Raw genomic sequence first — 23,985 nt, 5'->3', positions numbered from 1 at the left:
TATCTGGGGTCACTTCAGGAAAGGTCAAATCTCAGGTTAAAACAAGACTGAGGGGATCTTATCTGGGCAGTTGTAGCCTAGTGGTTAAAGTACTGGACTGGTAATTGAAAGGTCACTGGTTCAAACCCCACTACTGCCAGGCTGTTACTGTTGGGCCCTTGAGCAAAGTCCTTAACCCTCAATTGTTTAGATTATATAGTGTCACAGTACTGTAAGTCACTTTGGATAAAAGTGTCTGCTAAATGCTGAAAATGTAAATCTGCTAATAATTATATTTGTGGGTCTTTTTTGACCAGCAACACAAGGGTTAATTTTAAACCCATCTACAATCAACTAATGTTTAAAATGTTTTGTATGAGAGCTAAAATAAGTTGTTGGGCAGTCTGGAGGAATTGAGGGTAACAATATATTGTGATGAATGCTAAGAGCAAGTGCATTAATGATTTCCTTCCTGGATAAGGTGTGGACGTTAGATACCGCGACCGGTTTCCAAATACGTCCATGTGTAGGATTTAGTGGACCACATAGGCTGCACGAGCCATTATCCCTGTCATAAAGTAGTGCACCTTTGTTACAGCCATGGAGTGATTTGGGATGCGGCCACAGCCTGATCCAGGATCAGCTTGAAGCGCAGTATCTGTGTGTGTGTCCTATATTAAAGGCCCGCCATTTCACTGAACGCTTTTTGGTCATTTAACACGCCTGTAAGGGTGGCGAAGAAAGAGGAGGAGGAGACGGCCGGATTTCGGGAAGAGAAAGCGGATGAGAGATGAATCAACCAAGTGGTGAAGCGTTTTCTGGTGGATTTATTTAACGATGTAACGGTTTAGGAGTAGATCTTTATCGTATCAGTTCGGGATTCATCGTGTCGGCTTCGGCTTGGCTGCTCCTGACACGGCTCTATTTCTCGCTTTTTCCTTTAACGTAGACTGTTCTACGAGAACACGTCGAGAACGGACTGCTATCCAACAACACGAAATATCAGTGTTGTTGTTTTCAGAAAACAAATCCGACATTTTCCCCTGATATCGCCTGTAAGAGCTGAAGATGTCGGGCCAGAGCATAACGGACAGAATCACAGCCGCTCAGCACAGCGTTACCGGCTCAGCTGTGTCCAAAACCGTGTGTAAAGCCACCACACATGAAATCATGGGTCCCAAAAAGAAACACTTGGACTGTAAGTATGTGCTTGGATTGACATGTCATTATGGGGTGCATTCGCTATATGAAGATGCTCTCGATTCCCGGTTTGACTCGTATTGTTATGGCGGCGTCAACGCAGCCCGTAATAGAAGCCCAGCAGCCTAATCTAATAGTAACGATTGTGATTCTGGCTTTAGTTCAACATTGATCTACACGCTTACCAAGGGCAGACAAAGAAACACCCCCTCCAGATCAGCTTCTATTTAGGGCTGGGCGATATGATCAAACATTTGTATCGCGGTATTTTTTTAATATTCTGACGGTTTCACGGTATATCACGGTATGTTTCTTTTTTTGTATGACTGGGACTTTTTATATGTTGGGCAGTTGTAGCCTAGTGGTTAAGGTATTGGACTAGTAATCAGAAGGTTGCCGGTTCAAGCCTCACCTCTGCCAGGTTGCAGCTGTTGGGCCCTTGAGCAAGGCCCTTAACCCTCAATTGCTTAGATTGTATACTGTCACAACTGTTAGTCGCTTTGGATGAAAGCGTCTGCTAAATGCCGAAAATGTGAATATAGAATATAAAGAAGTTTTAATTTCACCATGAACATATTTATGTATTAGGATCTTAACGTCATGTTTTACATTTCATTTCATTTTCATTTTCATTTTTAGCAGACGCCTTTATCCAAAGCCACTTACATTACAGTTACAGTATACAGTCTGAGCAATTGAGGGTTAAGGGCCTTGCTCAAGGGCCCAACAGCGACAACCTGGCAGTGGTGGGGCTTGAACCAGCGACTTTCTGGTTACTAGTCCAGTACCTTAACCACTAGGCTACGGCTTGTCCTACACACTTTTAGGGAGCACGGTGGCTAAGCGGGTAGCACTGTCGCCTCACAGCGAGAAGGTCCTGGGTTCGATCCCCAGGTGGGGCGGTCCGGGTCCTTTCTGTGTGGAGTCGGCATGTTCTCCCCGTGTCTGCGTGGGTTTACTCCGGGTGCTCCGGTTTCCTCCTACAGTCCAAAGACATGCATATAAGGCGAATTGGAGATACTAGATTGTCCATGAGTGTTTCGATATAACCTTGTGTAACTACCGTTTCCTGTCATGAATGTAACCAAAGTCTAAAACATGACGTTAAAATCCTAATAAACAAACAAACAAACACACTTTGGTAACATACATGACAGGATAGATTGTTACTCATTACACATGATTCAGATCAGTTCACAAGTTTAATATCGAACACAGTCATGGACAATCTAGTATCTCCAATTCACCTGTGGGAGGAAACCGGAGCTCCCGGAGAAAACCCACACAGACACGGGGAGAACATGCAAACTCCACACAGAAACGACCCAGACCACCCCACCTGCCGACAATTAACAACATTGGCATTGCAGGAGGGCACGATACTGAATCCCTTGCCCCCATGCCTAGCTAGACAGGACCTGTTAAAATTAGTACTTTGTTGCAGCACAGTTGTTAGAGCAAATCCTCCATGTGTTTCTAAGAGGATTGAAGTCATGAGACCATCTTGGCCATGAAAGTGCATTAACCTTCCTCTCTAGGATCCAGCTGCAAGTTATCATAACTTTATGTTTGGGTTGGGGTCGGTTCTCGTTTAAATGTCCAGATTTAGCTTCCTGGCCAATGAGATTAAATTCTCCCTTAGCATGTCTCGCACAGTGTTCCAGTTTGGTTTCCTTTGTAATTGACGCGTAATGCCCAAATGAGAAGCACACTCACATCAAGGTGCTTCCACCACCATACTTTACTGTGGGTATGCTGTACTTGGGGTCATTTATTCAAGTCTTTTTTCTCCTTTTGTTCTGATCATTGGTGGAAGTTGGAAATCTGTTGGAAAATTCTTCTCTAAAGAATCAAGATGATGTATTATTGATAGGATTTATTGTTGTTTATTGCTGTTTGTTTGCTTATTGTTCTCTGTATAACTGTTGCTCCTGCTGTTTTCAGGTCGTCTTGCAACTCTTTTAGAGTGACTGATTCTCTCTTGCCTTATTCTTGGTAGAAATTTTGAGAGCATGTTGCAAAACCTGACTAGTGACGATCACCTTCAATAAATCTTAAAGCTTATTTTACATTTCTGCTAATGCATATTCTCATATAAGAAAATAAACAAGGCAGAAGCAAAGAACTTCACATTGCAAAGGGAATCTCAGTATTTTTGAACAGGACAGTGTAGCTGCTGTTACTTTACTCACGGCTTGATCACTTTTTGTTTCCTCTAGCTGAATGGTACTCCCTTTACCCGTTACCATCTTTTACCTTGCTATGGTTACATATCAACAGCTTTAAAATGCTGGTTTAGGTTGCATTTCGTTTTTATACCCTGTAGCCTAGAAATGATCATTTCATGTGTAATTAACATTAATAGCGGTTGTTTTGATTTATCAGTGCTGCTCCACTGGCCTATATCCATTCCAGGCTTTAAACAGAATAAATCTGACATTTAATCCATGACATTTATTTCTTATTAATTTTCTTTAGCAGCTCTAAAGCAGATTGTAATTACAGGTCTACTATAAAGCATAATAACCATTATAATGTTTCTATGCAAACATTGTTATGTTCCACCGTGTGCAATTTAGAACGGGATTAAACTTTTGACCGGATCTACATATGAGCTGTCCCGTTATATAAATTGTGTACACACCTGCCAGATAATCAGAAACTAGGATTTTCAGAGCCCATGATATAACACAGTATGGCACCATAAGTTTCAGTGATAGTGTAGTGATTGTCTGATATGTTTCTTTTTTAACTGTTCATTTTTGTGGGACTTTTCAGTCAGCATTCCAAGTATTTGTTTGCGCTGTTTATTTGTAACGGGGTGTGTTGCACCTCGCCATTAAGGCTCCAGTTGTAGCAGGATACTTAACCATGGTAGAACAATACTGTGGCTAAAAAGGGGTAAAGGGGAAATAGGGGGGGGAGGGGAAATAAAAAAGGGTGGCCCTTTCCGGAAAGACCCGATGATGGCCGAAAAGTGCCTCCACGCCCCCTTTGCTAGCCATATTTGGCAAGGCAAAATGACATGATTCTACAACTAAGCCCAATTGCTGATCTCCACAGCAGGAGGGCCCATTATATTATATATTATCCTACCACATAGGGCATGTATTGGTGTATAGTAATAGTTAGTAGTAGAATTTGCAATGCTTTTAGTACTACATATATATTGACCTAGCAGATTATTATTATCTCTTAATGACTGTTTACCTTTGTTCTGTCTGTTTTGTAGATCTCATCCACTGCACCAATGAGATGAACGTAAACATTCCTCAACTGGCTGACTCGCTGTTTGAAAGGACCACCAACACCAGCTGGGTGGTCGTCTTCAAATCCCTCATCACAACACACCACCTCATGGTCTATGGCAATGAGGTGAGTCCTAATCAAAACCACTACCATAATTCAGCTTTGTTTATTGAAATGTTTATTCAGTGTGTGAGGGAACACTGGGATGCTGAACTCTGTTTTATGTTGTTTCGCAGCGCTTTGTTCAGTACTTGGCCTCCAGGAATACGTTATTCAACCTCAGTAACTTTTTGGACAAAAGTGGGCTGCAAGGTACAGTGTGACTATTCTAAATCAAAATTTCTAAAACAAAATTTACAGTCAGTTTTGGACCCTGGATATAAATGGAAAAAGTACAAAAATATTGTGGTTAATTAGCTTAATCTAATTAAAATAAAAGATATATATAATCAAATTAATTTAAGCAAAATAAATAAATTAAATATTTTGTTAGGTCAGGTCAGGTGGTGCTGTGTTCTACTATGAGAATCAGGTTTGAAATTTAGCAAGTGCTATCGACTGGGCACCCATGCAGACATGATTGGCTATGTCTAGGTGGGGGGTGGTGACGGCTGTAGCCCTGCGATAGATAGATGGGCGGGCGGGCGGACGGACGGACGGAAGGACGGACAGACAGACAGACAGATAGATAGATTAGATAAGGTGGTGGTAAAAAATAAAAATAAATAAATAAATGTGGTATTAATATGTCTTTATCTGTTGTCTTTTAGGCTATGACATGTCAACATTTATCCGGAGGTACAGCCGGTACCTGAATGAAAAAGCAGTGTCATATCGACAGGTGGCTTTTGATTTTACAAAAGTAAAGCGTGGGTAAGAAATTCAATCATTTTTTTGCAATCTTGCTTTAAAAACATGGGCTGTTTTATATAGTTTATATATATTACGAAAGCTTGCTTTAGAATTATAAGTTCAGTAGACTTGTGTGGTGGTCATGAGTTCAAATCTCAGGTGTGTTATCAACCAGCCAGGCACCCACTAGACATGATTGGCAGTGTCTGATGTAAGGGGGAGGTGCTCGTGCTCGGAGGTGCTGGTTCCTGATTGCGGGTGCAATTGTCCGATTACGGTCTCTGCTGGCTGGTCATGAGTTCGAATCTCTCATGAGTTCACTTCATCTCAGTCATTTGGCTGTGAATTTTTGGGCCCTATCAGAGTCACTCAGGTGTCTTACCCAAGTCTGCTGCATTCAACACGACTTGTGTAATACGAGTAACTACCATCAACTAAAGATTTAATATTTAATCCCGGACTGTGACATGCACAGTTGGGGTGTCCACATACTTGTTCTTGGGCTTGTAGTGTATCTGCTTAATAGACCAATAGGTCCTGACTGAAACCTGCACCCAAACATTTGAGCTGGTCAGCAGTCCTGGTGCAATGTCAAATACCATTTTTGTTTAATATGTTTTTAGGGTTGATGGAGTGATGCGAACTATGAACACTGAGAAACTTCTGAAAACCATTCCAATCATCCAGAATCAGATGGACGCCCTTCTCGACTTCAATGTGAGTTTCAACTTTGCTCTTTGGTTTCTGTCCGGAAATGTGTGACTTGAGCTTTTTAACATCAGTGTTACTGTCCGTTTGAAAATTTGAAATGTTCTATGTCCAGGTCAATGCCAACGAGCTCACCAATGGGGTCATCAATGCAGCCTTCATGCTTCTTTTCAAAGATTCCATCAGGCTTTTTGCAGCTTATAATGAGGGGATAATCAACCTGCTGGGTAAAATTTATTACACATTCACAAACGTCATCATTTTCATTTTTTTATTTCATTTTCAGCAACCGCTTTATCCTGGTAGGAGTCGCAATGGGTCAGGTTCTGGTCGGCTCACTGATCCTAAGCGAAAAATGAATGTACACAGAAGAGTGAGGATCAGAGATGGAATTTTAATAGACATTTACATATTACATTTTTCATGAAGAGAGCTGTCTAGATGTATTAGCAAAGCGACCTTCTACCTTACCAGCTGTGTCTAACTCAGGCAATGACTCAGCAACATACTGACCTCCGGGCTTTGCTTAAATACCGGCTGTGGATGATTAGTGCTAATAAGTGCTACGCTCTTGGGGTTTGTAGTTCTACTACAAATACTACTACTAGGACCGGTTTCAAGATATAATGTCACGGACCAGCGGGGGAGGGAGGATTTAAAATAAAATTATACGACAAGCATAATGAAAAACACAAAGTGCATATAATACTACTTACCAGTGATGGAAAATTAGTGGAAAACCTAAACTTTTTTCGCTGCAATGAGACGCTCCCACCTAGGGGTGATAGGAGACAATAACACCTGAAGTTTGTTCCTTATGTCCAGTCTACTCTGTAACTTTGTTTTGGTTGCCGTCACTGCAGAAAATCCCTCTTCACAAAGATAGGATGTTGGAAATAAGCAGTGTTTTCATTGCTTGTGTAGCGATGCCTAATTATTTATTCTTTCTGTGCGGCCCGGTAATAAATGAACCACGTACTGGTACTGGTCCGTGGCCCAGTGGTTGGGGACTACTGGTTTACAAGATGTAATGTAAAGCCTCTACAAGGGGGCAATTGCATACAAGTTAATTTTGTGAATATTTGCCTGTTAAAATTCATTTACTTAATTATTATTGTTCATTTACTTAATTATTATTATTCATTTACTTAATTATTATTATTCCGAACTGCAGCTTTAACTTTACATATTGCTTACTTAAACTTTGCTGCTTTGAGTCCAGATATGAAGTTTGATAAAGACACTAACAAAGTTATTGCCTTACATCTACAGAAAAGTATTTTGACATGAAGAAAGTCCAGTGCAAAGAGGGCCTGGATATTTACAAGAAGTTCCTCACCAGAATGACCCGTATCTCCGAGTTCCTCAAAGTAGCAGAGGTGACTTTCTTCTGCTGTAGTAGGATTAATGAATCATTGTTAAATGGGATCAGTGTCGTAACACTCATCTTTTTCTTTCTCCCAACAGCAGGTGGGGATAGACCGAGGGGACATTCCTGACCTCTCCCAGGTAAATCCAGGGGTTTGTTTTCTGTTCTATAAAAACAGAAATTTAGAACTGGAGTGCTCAGTCTTTAAGGGTCAAACAGAGTCGGACACAGATCTTCTGAATCTGGGCTGGATTCTGGACCGCACTGGTTTTCCTGACTGTTCTGGGGCTTCTGTACTTTGCATTTCCTCCCAGATACTTTTATTTAATTTAATGATTTCTGTAATGCTAGTCAATGACACTGGTATTTTTTCAACCTTTGCTCTTTTTCTTCTTTGTGCCGTTACATGCATGAGGCTTCTAAAGGCATGAGACTGAAAGTTCCTCACTTTGCTTTCTTAACTTTTTACAGCAAATAAAGGTGTTTGGTTGCAGATTTTATTAAGTGATTGGAAAACTAATTAATTAAAGGCATTTTGTCATTTCATTCATAAGCCCTATTCGGATTAGATAGATCAGGGATATTGAGTTTCCTACAAGTCTCCTAGTGATCATAGTCATATGTTCAGACAGGAAAAGAATGATCACATGAGGAGCGAGTCTGGGTCTGGGTGGTGTTCCTACGAATCTGGATGTTTGGTCACATGACCGTATTTGACACAATTACAACATGAAACATTAATAGCATGTTACATTATGCTTTATTTTCATCAACTACTTTATACTAAGCAGGGTCATTTAGTCATCTCCAAAACCCAGTTACATGTACACTTATGGCATTTATCGGGGCTCTATAGTGGCAGCTTGGTGGTGTTGGGGCTTGAACCAGCTACCTTTCGATTACTAGGCCAGTGGCCTGTACTTTAACCACTAAAACAACCACCAGGCTGGCTGAGGAGAGCTGCAGACTAGCACCCGCCCCCTTTGACACATGTGACGCTCTCGCTCACTTCTTTACACCAGCCAGCAGTGGATTTTCACAGAGAGCCACAACCGCTGTCTCAACCAGACAGCAAAATCGCACTTGCAGGGTCAGTCAGGAGAAACCCTATCCAACCCGGCCTTCCACAGACCCAGCCAGTTGAGCGCCTGGTCAGGCCGGTAGCACTCAAATTTGAGAATTACTTAAAAGTTTTCTGTGTACAAAGCATCTAGATACAGTTCTATAAACCAGATCATGAAAAAGATGGACAGTTCCAAACTTAACATCTTATGTTTTGGAAGCTGTTTACTAAGGATACACTTGATATGTGATTCCCAAACACATGTGATTGTAGATACTAAATTCATCAAATCGCCCCTGAGTTTGCCAAAAAAGCTGTTAGTAATTATCCAAGTGGAGGAGAGAGAAATGCTCTGACCGACTGATTTAGACAGAATGAAATCAAAACTTGGTCCTACTTAATAAACGACTCTAATCCGAATAGGTCTAAAGTGGAATATTTAGTTATGATGCAGTTATAACCCTCTAATCAGACACTAATACTAAACTATTATAGTCATATTAAGAATTACAGTATTACTGTATGGGCTCTGTAGAAATGTGTCTGAATATAAGAGATGAAGTTCTTATTATGGATTTCTGATCAATACCACCTTTATATTCTGTATCTATCCTCTATCTTTCCACCTCCTGTCCACCTTCAGTTTACAGTATGTGTAAGTACTCCTTTACTTACTATTTCCTGCACTTTGGCGGATTTCTCGTCTTTTTCATGTTTCCTGATATTTTCGGTGCCCTTTTGTTGTCTGGTTGATGGATGCTTAACACACCATTTAACCGGATAATTGCTTGCTTTGCCTCAGGCTCCCAGCAGTCTTCTGGATGCTTTAGAGCAGCACTTGGCTTCTCTGGAAGGCAAGAAGGTCAAAGACTCTACTGCAGCCAGCAGGTAGGCTCTGTGTCCATGATGCTCAGGATCAGGGCCTTATACACTGATAAGTCTGTACTTAATTGACGTCTGTGAAAATTACATCATGGACCGTGGAATGAGCCATTTTCCGTGCAATATGCAATTTGCTCCAGCGTCGAGATTCTGAACTCCTCGGTTCAAAACTCGACGTTGCCACCGGTCGGCTGGGCGCCATCTAGCGGGCATAATTGGCAGTGCCTGCAGCAGACACGGTTCTGCTAGGGCGGGATGACCGGACTGTGTGGGTGGGGTGTTCAAACGCTGTGTAAGGACCCTGATTAGCAGTTAAAGAGGCGCCTGGGCAGAATGCATGGGTGAAAAGGAGGAGGGTCGGAGGAGGCGTGAGCAGCAATTTAGCCACCTCGACTGCAGTCAGGGATCCCCCAGCAGCAGAAGACAAATTGACTACACTAAATTGGGACAAAATGGGAGAAAATGTATAAATAAAATAGAAAAAAATATGTAATTTGCTGTGAAATTAAAAATTTACATTATGTATTTAGTGATTTAACATTTTTCATTCGTATAGCATTCAAGTGTCTCACATTTACTGGTTAATTTGCACTGTGGGCGGTTCTAGCAATCCTAGGGCAATTCAATTAGCACTCGGTTAGTAAAAAAAGTGTAAAGCAGCTCAAAACACTCAGGGAACTGAGTTTGGAAAACTCCCAACCAATTCTGGGGCGTGTCAAAACACGGTACACGTATTTGAGACAGAGCCTCGCACTGTTGCTAAATGTTCTAGGTTTACATTCCAGTAATTAAGGTAGGCTGTGCTGTGTATTGTAGCTTCAGTTCATTCTGTCATTCAATTTATGAGTGTAATTTAATGACTGCTGTGAAATGTGGCACTTTTCTTTAAAAATATTGAACAAGGTCCGTGATATTAAGCACATTTTCCCGTGAATTTAGTAGGACCCTAATGATAGGTCTAACTAGCCACAGCTTGTCAAGTGCAGCTTCTTTGCTTCACGGTTGTAAAATAATGTTTGCATAATATTTACATTGTACATTGGTGTTTGGATCTGTGCAGAAGGATGGGAATAATCAGTCAGTTGCCATGGTGATTTTGCTGTGCTCTTACATCAACCACTGACTGACTGAACCATGCCAGAGTCTGGGAACTGTAAAGCTAAAGGAAAATGTGCAGCATTGAACCCTTGTTAACCTTTGGGTCAAACTATGTGTGGGAATCATTTTTTCTACCATGAAACATGAGAAAATGTCTTTGTATAGCCTCAACTGTATACATACCAACAACAAGCGAGTCAAACTGAGTCCCACTGAGTCAAACGCAGCTACGTCAGGTAGAAAAAAGAAGGTTGAACTCTGTGTTCTGCCATTATAAGTAATAAAAAGATTCTGTTTCTATTGCTGTACTTCTTCATGTATCAGTGCATTTTTGTGGCTCATTAAATTGATTGAGTATTTTTATCTGGCTATTGGTGTAGCCACACCTTAAGTTTTGTTTAAGAAAATAATAGAAGCCAATAGGTTTTGAAATATTTCTGAAGGGTTTGGCTGGACTGTAACTATTTATAGCCTTTTATAGGTGTTGATGTGCATATATTCCATAACATGAGAAAATGACTCAGTTAAAGTAAACACTATACATAGAGGCTCATTTGAACTGTTTGGTTATCACAGGGCAAGCACGCTCTCCAATGCTGTGTCGTCACTGGCCAACACTGGCATGTCCTTTACCAAAGTGGATGAGAGGGAAAAACAGGCCGCCTTAGAGGAGGAGCAGGCACGACTGAAGGCACTTAAGGTAATATAACAAAAATATACAGTTAAAGCTCCATGTATGATGAGCCCAAATATTAGGACTTGAGTGACTTCACTGAGGCCCGGATTGAAGCATTTCAGAAACATCAAGGAGGGGTTGGTTAAAGGCAGTTGTGGTGTGAGTACCTACTGAAAGTGGTGCGAGGATGGACAACCCACACACCACCAGCAGGTTGTTGGCAGGCCAAGACTCGTTGATGCCAGAGGACATGAGGGACATGAAGGCTGTGGTATCTGGTATGGACCAAAATAGCTACAAAGCTACTTTGGCTCAAATTGTAGTTCATTTTAATACTGGTGATGAAGTAAACATGCCAAAACACAGTGCATCAAAGCCTTCTGTGTATGGGACAGTGCAGTAGCAAGTCAGTCAATGGGCATGCAGGCTTCAGAACTGGAGCAATGGAAAAAGGTCTGGTCATGTGGACTGCCAGGTAGATGTGCATCATTTGGAAGGTCATGGAAGGTCAAATATAATCAGAGAACCACCAAAAGCAACCCTTACACTGCCATGCCACAAGGAATCGCTGCTCCAACATCGGCTTATTATATCTCGACTAAAGATTGTTCAGTTAAGCATGCTTGACTGTCGACAGTCTTACATATTCCAGCAGCCTCTGATTCTGTGTATCTAAACTTTTGACTTTTAGTCTAGCTAAGTGTACAGCTTAAATGATCTGAAATGAATGCATTGCTGCAGTATCTAAACTATCTTGCTTTGATCTAGGAGCAGAGGTTGAAGGAGCTTTCTAAGAGGCCCTCGTTTTCTACCACTGACACGTCTCCGGTCTCCACCACAGCAGCCTGCATCAGTACAGCACCTGCCATCGACCTGTTCTCCACCCCTAGCTGCTCAAATGGGTAAGCCCTGTGAGAACATCTCCAGACAATTATTTTATTATTTTATTACCATAAAGACACAAAACCACTCAGTTCTTTATTTGTAACATGTCTCACTTGTACTGTTTTTTTAGCTGTTTCCACAATAAAGACACTGGCAACATTAATAACTGCTGCAATTTTAAATCATATTATTAAACATTATTAAACCCAATTAAGTATTTTGTCCTAGTATTCATTACATTTTGTCAATTTGCTGTAATATGAGAAGCACAGAACCAGCAATCCACATTTTCATTTATAAATTTTCAAACAGGTTTGACTAATTGGTCTGTATTTTCACAGAAACAGAAGTACTAAGTTAATAAAAATGATTGGTTTTATGTTTCATCAGCAGCTGAAATGATTATATTCTGTGGCCCTACAAACAGTTGCATGTACAGTACATGAAGGATAGGCAGGCTAACAATGAAAGCACTGTGTAAATGTCTGGCTCCATCTGCTGGTAAGGCAGTGGAATAGCATAGCAATTCTGCAGTGATTTCTTCTAAATCCATCACAAAAGTTGATTTTAGTGCATTTTAATATTTCAGGTTTTTAGTAATTAATAGTTTAATTATGTTTCCTTTTATTGTCAGTGCTTTGAAGATGGAAAGTGACCTGTTTGATCTGAACAGCACCTTCAAGCCGCCCATGCAGGCCGGCCTCTCAGGATCCACACCATGGGGAGGTAGATCTCATGTCCCTGCGTCTCTGTGTGTGCTGGTGTCTGAGATTCTGCCTGATCCAGTCTTTTCAATGTTTTTCAGTCAGTCTAACGTCCTTTCTGTTCGACTATATTTTTCTTTTTTCTTTTCCTTCTTGTTTCTCTGTCTTTCCTCTCTGCCTGCTCAGATCCTTTCTCTTCTTCTGAAGCTGTCGATGACTCCATTCCAAACCTAAACCCTTTTCTAACCAAACATGTCGATCCTGCTCATCTACCCGCTGTATCGTCTGACGGTGTTAGTTTTCCCTCTAGGACGTCTGGTCATGAGCTGTTCAGTGGTAAACACACTTTGCTCTCCTCTTTCTGTTACTGTTAGTTATTTTCACCCACTGGATTTTCTTTTGCTGTTAAGCGCATAGTGGTATTATATTATCACAAAAATTACTGGCTAAAATAATTTTTTCTATATACTGTAACACCAGTGTTGAAATAATTACCTGTTTATTTCAAAAATACTGTAACAATATGTTCAGCTAATGAGCATATATACCACACAGCCAAAGGTTTTTGGACACCTAAGTTTAACATTCTGTTCCCTCAACAGAGGGTTAAAGACTTGCACACCTGCTGGCGCCACTTCTTTTCACTTTAATAGTAGCTTTAATATGAATGGACGACCACTCTATTGTCTCTGTATTCATCTACCTCTTATGGTGGGACCTCAACAACAAAGTAGGCATCGTTGTTGCACCGCCAAGGAGATGCCTCCCTCTCTAGCTTTTCTTCCCTCAGACACAGTGTTTGCCTACCATAAATACATAGCTTAATGAGTTTGCTGTGAAAAAACGTAAACAGAGCCCTGACCTCAACCCAACTGAGCACATTTAGGGGGGCTTATGATCAGGTGTCCACATACGTTTGGCTATAAAGTGTATTTTGTCTCATCTCCACAATAATGCCATGATGCCAACACGTGCCCATTGGATCATTTATTGATAAGCATCTGATTATGAGGCAAAAAGTGATGAGTAAATGATTCTCTTTCCTTTTCTACTGTAGATCAATACAATCCCTTTATTGATCCAAGCTCATCCGTATCAACCAATTACAAACGAACCGTGCGGATAGAACCCTTAATCTCAGGTACTATGATGCCAAACCATCCCCGACTATGTTCCTCAGGAAACATAGCTCACTGAGTCAGTGCTGAAGGGATGATGACGCACATGAAAAGCATACAGTCATCTTTGCTAGATATCATTTGATAATCGGTGTGCTGCTGCATCCATATTTTGACCGCTTATACATTTAAAATCACTCATTTCAAGCACTTTGATGTTTTTAATGTCTGATGTGCTTTTTCTCATTTTCTCCGCCTGTGTCTTAGACTCTTTTGGTCAAGCGTCGATGATCCAGCATCACCCCTCTCCCTTCCAGCATGAGTCCTCCACTGTACCAGGCATATTTCGAGGTAGGGAGCATGTTATTGTAACTTTTTTGGTCAGTGTTGACATTGTTTCACTGTACTTTGTGTTTTTAAACATCTGACTGACCAGACGCCCTATGCTTTACAACTAGCTTAACTTAAGCATGTCCTCAGGAGATAAGCATCAAGCTCTCTATGGAAAAAACACAAATGCCCTAAAAGGAAGAACAGTTACAGGGCATCCATAAGTGGATTTACAATATGCCTTTTATATAATTTTAGCATATTTTATAATTGTTTTATTATTTTGTTGTTATTACGGGCTCAACAATGGAAGCTTGGCAGAAATGGGATTCAAACCCACAGCCTTCTTTTTAATAGCCCTGTGCCCTAAACTCTGAACTACCATTGCTCTTAGATAGCTTACAGCCCTGCTTAGCCTCCGATATCAGATAAGATCGGCTATTCTGTGACCACGATACATGTTTGCATTTTATTTTCAATTGTCATCTAGTAACTGGTAGCCCAAAGCCTAATTTGAGGTACTGGACTAGTAACCAAAAGGTAGTAACCACTACTGTCAAGCTGCCACTGTTGGGCCCCTGAGCAAGGCCCTTAACCCTCAATTGCTCGAATTGTATCCATAATATGTATGTCATAATAAGTAAGTCTTTTTGGATCAAAGTGTCTGCTAAATGCCACAAATGTTAATGTGGGTTTAATGTTGGATGTGCTTTTTAAAAGATTATATAATCATAAATTAGGTCTGACAGAAATGGACCACGTATTAAAACAATGTTTTTTGTTTGTTTTTTATAAGGCTATGGGCCACCGCAGGTTCCTCTACCACAGAACACAGGGGAGCTTAATGTTGACTTTGAGTCTGTTTTTGGAAACAAGGCTGCCTCATCAGGCGACCTGGACACCGATGGTAAAGCAAATTTGAATCCATATACACACATCACCTAAAGTAAATGTAATTTCTTTTATGATATTTCATTATAAATTATTATAATTATTATGAGTATTGCTAGTATTGTCGTCATACATTTTTCTCATTGTTCTTCCAGGTGGAATTTTAAAGCCCATGGTGGCCGGCTCTAATCAGCTTTCCACGCTGCACCAAGATAAGCTCATGTCAAATGATCTGGACTCCTCCCTTGCAAATCTGGTTGGAAGTAAGTATGATTTTATAGAATATGTTCATAGATTTGTATTAAACATCAATTTAATGAAAGCAGTTAATGAAAATGAAATGAATAACATAATAACAGGTTACTGATGTAAACATGCAATGATCTTCTGTGATCACTTTTAGATCTGGGAATTGGAAATGGCACTACAAAAAAGTAAGTCAATTATATTTTAAATCAGTTAAAAGCAATGCACTTAGATTTGGGAGATGCACTTACAGACTCCTGTTTTGCAGTGATATCCATTGGAACCAGCCAGGAGAGAAAAAACTGACTGGAGGAATGAACTGGCAACCCAAAGCGGCTCCTTCCACTACTTGGAATCCTGTCTCAATGGTGGGTTTGCAGTTTAGTGATGTTATAGGCTGTATAAAGGTAATGCACAGTGCACTTATTGGTCCATTTGTGTCTAATAGCAACCGTCAGTTATGGCCTTTCCTGCAACAACACCTACAGGCATGATAGGATATGGCATGGTGAGTGGCTGGAATTTTGTATTTGGTAGAATTTTGGCTGTAATCGTTTTGCAGGATAAACTATGAAAACATTTGTTTGTTTTCTGATCCTATGTTCCATCCATAAGTGTGCATGAAGCATCGCCTCCCAAAGGTTGCATTTGTATAATTATTGAGTAACCCTGTCAACTGCCCTCCCTCAGGCACGTCCAGTTATGTCTGTTAGATGCCTGGCCAGGTGGAAACTACAGCTTAGATTTAAACTCCAGGCCTCAAAATGAATGGACAGTTAGGACTACTGTCTATACCCCCATGGAAACGAACTACTGATAGAGACTACATGTAAACTCTGTTAGCAGGATTAGTGTGTTTCTAATATCATCATTTTTTTCTGTAGACTCCACAGTTGCCCTCCATGGCCATGATGACCCAGCCCACAGTGATGTACACTCAGCCTGTCATGAGACCGTCCAACCCATTCGGATCCGTGTCCAGTGCACAGGTAGTGAATTTATACTGTCGTGGGTGAGACTACGAGTCAGCCACTCCAAACTGCAGGCCTCTTTCCTTCTGTTTGTGTGCCCCTCTTTACCTATCCCACTTCTTCCTTTTTCTGTCTCTCTGTCATTCTGTCTGCACCAGCCTTCTGCTGCCTCTAGTCCCTCCAGTCAGAGTCCTCTCCGGGCCCCAGGACAAGACCCCTTTGCACAGCTCTCTCTCAAGGATTTCCTGTAGATCTTCTCTTGTCTAGGTACTGCATGCCCTCTTGTGCTTTCCTCTAGGTTCTGCATGCTCGCTGTGACTCATGTCGTAGGTGTACAACTTCTGTTCTTTTGTGCATTTTTTTCCTTTTCTCCCAATGTAGTCCGAGTACGGCAGACACTTTTATCCAAAGACACTTTCATCCAAAGCAACTTACAGTTGTGACCAAATACAAGGCGAGCAATTGAGGGCTCCTGCTCAGGGGCCCAACAGTGGGTTTATTACTAGTCCAGCACCTTAACCACTGAGCTACCACTGTCCAGATATTATCGGCCATAAAATAGGGTATTTTCTTTGAAGTGTCTGTAGTTAATCCCTACTGTTAACAAAAACTCCAGGTTCAGCCTTTCAATATTCACAAGCTTATATTAATTGTATGTATTTGATCTGCAAGAAAACTAACGTTTCTAGTTTTTTGCTTTCAGATGCAGTTTATGTAACACCAGATGAATTCACTCCCGGAAGTCGATGCACCATGCAGCAAACCTCTTGTTCTGCTGCCATGCTCGTCAGAGGAACCAACCACGTTTAAAACACCAACCCTGCAGGAACCGAAGGTGTAATAAGACCGAGAGCTTATTACAATCATGTTTGTAATCTTCAAAATGAAACGATGCTGCTGTTCTGCCCTGATAGGGATTCCTCATGTATTTTATATTCTGTAAAGAAAGCTGAAGGAAACAGAGAGAGTTTCATACTTGAGAAAAACCTCTTGTTTATTCTTCCCTTTTTGCTGTTTAAGTTAGGGGTGTTTTTGTTATTAAAGAGGAGTAAATGTCAGTAAACTCCTATACTCAATGTTAGAAAAAAACAGTTAGGATAGTTAACCTCTTCCTTTAGTTTGTCTTTTTAATTGTGTTCACAAATAGACCTCACTTCAGTGTTGTTTGTATTTATTTATGGGTTTGCCTCAAAAAAGTGAACATGTATGTACATGTATGCATCGGAAAAACGATAAATATTTTAGCATAACATGTGGGTTGGATTGTATAAGGCGTGCAGTTAGAGATTTTAAATAGCTATGTGAAAAATACACAGTAAGCTGAATGATATAGCACTAAATATTCTCTAAGTTTTATGTCTAGATATAATATTTGTAGACCAAGCATACACAATCCAAAAATATTTGATGGATAAGATTTGGAGATTTCGAGTCGATCACAGTGCCTAGCGTTATTGGGTAGTCACTATCTGTGAGATGTTGCACTTGGGAAGGAATTTGTTTCTGCATTATGCATGGCATGCCATCGTTTCTCATACACTGGTCCACATGGCTGCCTCCGAGCTGAATCTCTTGAATGTGAAGATTTGCAAAGATCACGTTGCAGATCTGGATCAAGCGAGCCACCTCACACAGGACCGTCGGCTGGGAGGACCCGGTTCCCTCACTGGATATTGGTCGTGGATTAGGGTCGTATTTATCACTGTATATTTATCATGTAAAATTCAAAGTCTTGATGAAGAGTAACATGAAGCACTGTTGATCAGTGTTTTTTGTATATACTGAATTCAGGGCAGTTAGCTAAGGTCAGAGACTGACAGATAAAAGGAATTCAGTTGAGTCTGACTTACCTGAAGTTCTACTGAATATTCTTGTCCTCACAGATTTGTTTTTTTGTTACTTATTTAAAAAATGTAAGAAGAAAAATAGTGGCGTTTTTTTTCTTTTCCAAATAAAGTGCAGCTTCCACAAAGCATGTGAACTTTTTTTTTTTACTTGTCACTGTAGCATCATATTTATGACCTAATATCATGCAAAAATCAAAAGTCATTCCACCCCGGATGCATCTAAGCTGCATTGCAGAAACAAGGATCTTTACTTGGTACCAGCGGTAATTTTAGTCACTTTTTTGTGCAGCCACTGTTCCACAGACTCCACAGGACCTCTGAATGTGCTCTGTGGTATCAGGAACCAGATCATTACCAGCAGGTCCTTGAACTCTGGTATATTGTGTGGTGTATATATATGGATTGGCTGCAGTTTGATCATTAACATCCTGCACAATCCCACAAATACATGATTGGATTAAGATCTGGTGAATTTAAAGGCCCGATCAACACCTTGAGCTCCTCATCATGTTCCTTAAAGCATTTCTAATCAATTCGTACATATGTGGAAGGGTGCATAATCCTGCTGAAAGAAGCCAACTTGAAGAACATTGGAAAAGACTGTTGCCATAATGAGGTGTACCTGATCTGTTACAATCTTTAGTTAAGTGGTACCTGTCAAACTACGGTCTACATGAAGGTCAAAATGCTCTTTACTTGGTAAAGGATATTAAAAATGATCACTGATCAGTGAAGCCGCCCTCTACCAACCACATCTACAATCGCTGTTCTAGGCCTGAAGCACTGCTGAGACTCGGAACTCGAAAGCTCAGACTCTACTCGTTGGCAAGCCACCCAAGAACCCTACTGTGGATCTTTGCAGCTATAAATGGGTTTACTTTACTAACAAGACTTTCTTTCCATAAGCTTAGTGGTTATCTGTGTGTCTGTGGTTATCTGTGGCCATTCATTCACAAGAGTGTGTTTGAGGTCAGGTACTGAAACTGGATAAGAAGTACTGGTTTCGGTTCTGTACAGACCACTAGAGCTCTTTATGGACCTTACATTGTACACAGGGTCATATGCTGGAATAGGGAATTACATACCCTAAACTGCTAACACAACTTTAAAAGCATATAATTTGTCGTACATAATTGCCAAGACTTTATTCACCTCACCTAAACCAAATAACTAGGGGTTATCATTTAGCAAACTCTTTTATCCAAAGCGACTTACAGTTATACACAATTCGAGCAATTGAGGGTTTAGGGCCTTGCTCAGGGACCCAACTGTGGGAACTTGGTGGTGGCGGTGCTTGAACTGGCAACCTTTTGATTACAAGTCCAAGTACCTTAACCACTGAGCTACCACTGTCCAGATATTATCGGCCATAAACTAGGGTATTTTCATTGAAGTAAAATGTTAATGCTTCTCTGTAAACACACACACACACACACTTCTCTGTACACACACACACACACACACACACACACACACCTCAGTAAACACACAGCAGGATGTTGTTCACCAAGCTGACTGCTGTAATGATGAAGCTCGAGTTTCAGGTTAGTTCATTAATTTCGCTGATATTTGAAGAAGCACCGCGTTTATTTTGTTGGACTTAAACTTCTGTAAACATTAATATTAAATGTAACGAATTTTAAACGCTCTATGTTTCGCCATTGTACCTCAAGTTCTCTGTTCTGACTCTTCAGTCTGTGAGAAACAGGTAAGAACTTCTTCACGCTTTGTACACAGAATGTATCGAGTCTGTCAGGGCTGGATGATACGATGATACTGTTTATACCGACATATGACCGATACTTTTATACAGATAAGTGCTTACTGATAGAGGTTTGACTTGACCGTGGTATAGATAGTGTGTTAGAAATATGTTGTAAACTGTTAAAACTAGACAAAAAGTGTACACCATTTGCTTTTCAATGTAAAAAGTAATAAGCACAATTTAAAATAGAATAGGCTAAATATTTCTTTTATTTTATGTATTTATTTATTTATTTGCGAATTTTTAAGTGCACTTTTTAGTTAATTGCAGAATTTAACATGCTATAAAACATCTTATAACTAATGTGCAAATACTTTTGCCACATTTGTTCCATCCAGTGGTCCTGAGGTGAATTAAGCTAAAAACAGTAAATGTTAATTAAAATGTGTAGACATTTATTTCTTGCACAGAATGTATTAACTTATTTACATTTAGAAAATCAACAAACCTGCTATTCTTTCTCATTTTTATGTGGAAGAGATGGTGATGCATGATTAGGGTTCGTGGAATATTTGCTAAATCTGATAACCTGAACCTGAATTGAATTTGCATTATTATAATGAATGTTGTGGTAAACATTTTGTTAGACAATTAATCTTTGGAATCTTTTTAATTGACTAACAAATAATAAAAGTGCGTATTTCACCCAACTGTAACTGAGATTGTTGTGATATTTTAATTTTTCCCCCTTTGAGATTAATGGGAGAGATAATTATTGAAAAGTCACACACAGTCAAACTGAAGCAGAAAATGCCATCCTCAAACATCTAAAACACCTGAGTGTAATAACTGTGAGATTTGTCCACATAGTTTTGGCTATAAAGTGTATATAATAAACAAAGGCAAAATAATAGTGAAAAGCTCATCAAATATTAAAGTTACAGCCTTCCACAATAAGCAGGTAAATTGGTAACAGCTGAGGGTATCATGGTTTGAAATAAGGAGGATCCACCAAAGCACCAGTCTTTACAAATTAGACACTTGCCAGTTAGTTCAAAAAATGTAATCACCATCTACTGTTTATAATACTGTGGAAAGATCCAGAGAGATCTGAGTCTGTGTGTCTGTGGTGTGGGGCACAGTAAGCTCTATTTCTTTCTTCATTCATGATGTTCTCTTTTAAACTAAACTATATAGGCATGTTCTTCTAATTCCCAACTCTCACATGATTTGATCTGTTCTTAATGCACTCTGGTGACTTCACAGATGTAAAAAGAAAATCACATTTCACCATGATTGACTAACGATTCAATAAACAAAATTAGATTTATCCAATCCACAATCAAGGTCAAATGTTTGCATATTTCTGTAAGACACATGTTTGTCATAACAGTCTTAAGATTCCAATTATTTTTGGAATAACATTTTTCTCTGACAAAAGTTTGGTTTGAACACTGACCTCTGGCAATACTTTACTTTACTAATACTTTACCTCTCCAGCTCTTAGAACAGTTTTTATCCATTAGAGCAAGGCGTAATCACAATATATTGTATAAATAATATATATACCCCCCATTATACTAATGTAAACTTATACATAAACATATTCCACTAGCTTTGCATAAAGGATTAATTGGTGTGCCTATCAGTTGTTGATATGGCAGGAATGTTTTAGATCCCCCAAAGTGTTCCATTCATGGCTACGGCCTTGCATTAGAGCACCTTTGAGAAGTGTTAGAACAGGAGATTCACAGCAATGTGTTGTAGTTATGTAAAGCAATCATGTAAACATCTATCGACATATTTGATTTTACACCAGCTGCCCTTCCTGAGCAACCCTCCAATTTATCCGGGCCTGCACAAATGCCAAGCTTGGCTGCATAATGCCAAGGTTTACGAATGCACCCTTTTTTTTTATCATTTATTCATTGCTGTTCTAAGAGCACAGGGATGGAGGGTATCCTATTAGTATCAGTATATTGGACAGTTTTACATAATATTTGTTTTATTATGCATTATAACACTGCAATAATTAATTTCAGGGGGATTTAGTACTGTGCTGCATTGGTATCTAATGTAGTTTTGTTGTTTTGCAGGTACAGAGTGGCTGCTGAGGCTTTATAGTAGATGTTATGAAGATTATTGGAGCCATTACTAGGTGAGGTGAATCAGCTGCAGACAAACTTTATCTGTTTATTTACACTTGAAATTCAGCTTTTTACTGTTTCCTAGATTAAAAGACTTCAAATAACCTGAAGAACATTTGGAATGTCTCTTTAGCAGACACAGTACTGAACTGAAAAAGAACTGAACAGATCATCATGATAGACCTAAGCTACCTGACTGAGGAAGAGCATGGGGTGATTATGGAGGTGTTAAAGAGAGATGCAGAGCTGAAGAAGGCAGAAGTGGAGCGGGTCAAGTAAGTTCTCTTAAGATCTACTGATATTGAACCAACACTACAGTATATGGCCTAATATTTATGGACACTCCATCCAATTATAAACACACAACTGCTAACAGTTGCAGATAACTGCAGCAGATAAGGGCCTTCCTCAAACTGTTTTTTTGTATTGTTTTAAACCAGTTAGCAAGGAGTGTGGCTGAGAGGTGTCCACATTTTTCTGACCCTATTCTTTAAAGGGATACATACAGCACTTATTCACACAGTTACACTAATTAATCTTGTGAAAAACCTTCCCAGAAAAATAGAGACAGTGGAGTGGAGGTCTACTCCATATTAATACCCAAGATTTTGGAACAAGCCTATGTTTAGGTGACTACATACAGTATGTTTAACTGTATTGTGTAATGCAGTTGGAAAATGTTTTCCTGGGTAGTACAAAAAAAATACAACTCCAGCAGACCAGTTCCTCTTATCACTCACCGGCTCCTGCAGGGTTGGTCAGATAATTACATTACAGTTGGCTTCAGCTTTGCATGAAAAACATTCAAATACATGCCAGTAGGTGCCCGACATAAATGCTTTCTTTATCTTGCTACTATGAACAGTGAAGCGTAATGAACAGGCGGTACATGAACTTTAAAGAAAGAATGCAGAAACTGGCCACAACTGGGTGATTCCCTTGCTCTGTTCAACCGTGTATAACAGGATTAAGTCTACCCTTGTGAAATAATTGTCCTGCCCTTCACATGATCAGCATAGTTTTTTTCCTTGGAACTAAATGTGATCCATTGGCAAATACCTGCTGCATGATTTTCATCAAATAGTTTAGATTTACTGCTCACTCACAGTGCTTCCATTAACCATTTGTGAGTGTTCCAACCTTTTTAATATCTCTATTAAAAAGAGATATTTTACAAGGATTCTGAAGTGTACAGTATACCCTGATCAGCTAAAACATTAGGACCATCTTCCAAAAATGGGCCTGATAATATCTATTTTGTAACAAATATAATATGTTTTGAAGGTAGTGATGGCTGATGGTAGTTATTCCTAGTCCACGTGTTAAATGCAGCAGATGTGGGCAGCATAAAGACCCGAGTGACTTTGATTAGGGTCAAATCGTTATGGTGAGATGACTGAATGGGGTGCTCATAGGCAGATGTGATGACAGTGGTCAGAGGAGGGACAAGCCACAAACCGCTGTCAGGTTGTTGGGCCATCAAGACTCAGTGATGGATTCATAGATTCATAGAGGACATAAAGGCTATTACTATGGGATAAACAATAGGCTGACTAACTGCTCATATAGTTCTACAATGTCCAGAGTTGACAGCAACTTTAATGGGCTTGAACTCATGGGGTTGAAATTCATGCACAGTTAAAACATGCGTTGTGGCTCAAAAGTCAGTTTTTCATGTTGTTACTAGCAAACGGTTTAAAAGCATGGCATAAACTCGATAGAACTCTCATCCCTCCTCTGTACATGCTCAAACCATCTCAGTCTCTTCCTTTTAACATTGTCTTCAAAACATCCTACCTGCCCCGTCAATCATAATACTCATCAATCCCAACAAGAATCTTAGCATCCTCATCTCTGCCATCTTCCCACCAGTTCCACCTTGTGCTGCTGCTGTTGCACTCTCAGAACCACCAGGTCCCAGATCTGGTTATAATATTTAAACCATTTTCTTTTACCTTTTAACGCTATTTTGTACATTAGGCATTTACATGATCCTGAGGAGGGTAAACTGAAGCATATCACGGGAGAGTGGTTTTATGAAATGAAGTCTCAGAGACACCAGGAC

At 40.0% G+C, this 23,985-nt stretch overlaps 1 protein-coding gene across 6 annotated transcripts; it reads left to right on the top strand.

The window, feature by feature from the left end:
- Window positions 1-680: 680 nt before the first annotated feature.
- picalmb (phosphatidylinositol binding clathrin assembly protein b) lies at window positions 681-18,193 on the top strand. Of its 6 annotated transcripts, XM_063016384.1 has the most exons (23): window positions 682-1,177; window positions 4,412-4,554; window positions 4,665-4,740; window positions 5,199-5,301; window positions 5,904-5,997; window positions 6,104-6,215; window positions 7,261-7,367; window positions 7,456-7,497; window positions 9,223-9,308; window positions 10,977-11,100; window positions 11,845-11,978; window positions 12,596-12,687; window positions 12,852-13,001; window positions 13,723-13,806; window positions 14,051-14,134; window positions 14,910-15,020; window positions 15,160-15,267; window positions 15,408-15,438; window positions 15,519-15,618; window positions 15,699-15,758; window positions 16,135-16,239; window positions 16,380-16,488; window positions 16,925-18,193. In XM_063016384.1, the coding sequence occupies exons 1-22, from the start codon at window positions 1,048-1,050 to the stop codon at window positions 16,470-16,472; spliced, it is 2,169 nt and encodes a 722-aa protein (XP_062872454.1). In that variant the 5' UTR covers window positions 682-1,047; the 3' UTR covers window positions 16,473-16,488; window positions 16,925-18,193. The 6 variants fall into 6 exon arrangements, with proteins under 6 accessions (XP_062872453.1, XP_062872454.1, XP_062872450.1 ...); XM_063016380.1 differs by lacking the exon at window positions 13,723-13,806 and having other exon boundaries at window positions 683-1,177; window positions 11,851-11,978; XM_063016379.1 differs by lacking the exon at window positions 13,723-13,806 and having other exon boundaries at window positions 683-1,177.
- The last annotated feature ends 5,792 nt before the right edge of the window (window positions 18,194-23,985 follow it).

The sequence above is a fragment of the Trichomycterus rosablanca genome, chromosome 20 (genome assembly GCF_030014385.1).
Source record: "Trichomycterus rosablanca isolate fTriRos1 chromosome 20, fTriRos1.hap1, whole genome shotgun sequence".
Lineage (NCBI taxonomy): Eukaryota > Metazoa > Chordata > Actinopteri > Siluriformes > Trichomycteridae > Trichomycterus > Trichomycterus rosablanca.
Note: the sequence above shows the minus strand (reverse complement) of the source record. Positions and strands in the feature narration are given on the sequence as shown.

What these genes read in the sequence shown, in the direction of transcription:
- picalmb (XM_063016384.1), top strand. Translation starts at nt 1,048, where the DNA reads ATGTCGGGCCAGAGCATAACGGACAGAATCACAGCCGCTCAGCACAGC. An exon ending in TCATGGTCTATGGCAATGAG is followed by an intron (nt 4,555 to 4,664) that starts GTGAGTCCTAAT and finishes GTTGTTTCGCAG; the next exon opens with CGCTTTGTTCAGTACTTGGC. An exon ending in AGGATCCACACCATGGGGAG is followed by an intron (nt 12,688 to 12,851) that starts GTAGATCTCATG and finishes CTGCCTGCTCAG; the next exon opens with ATCCTTTCTCTTCTTCTGAA.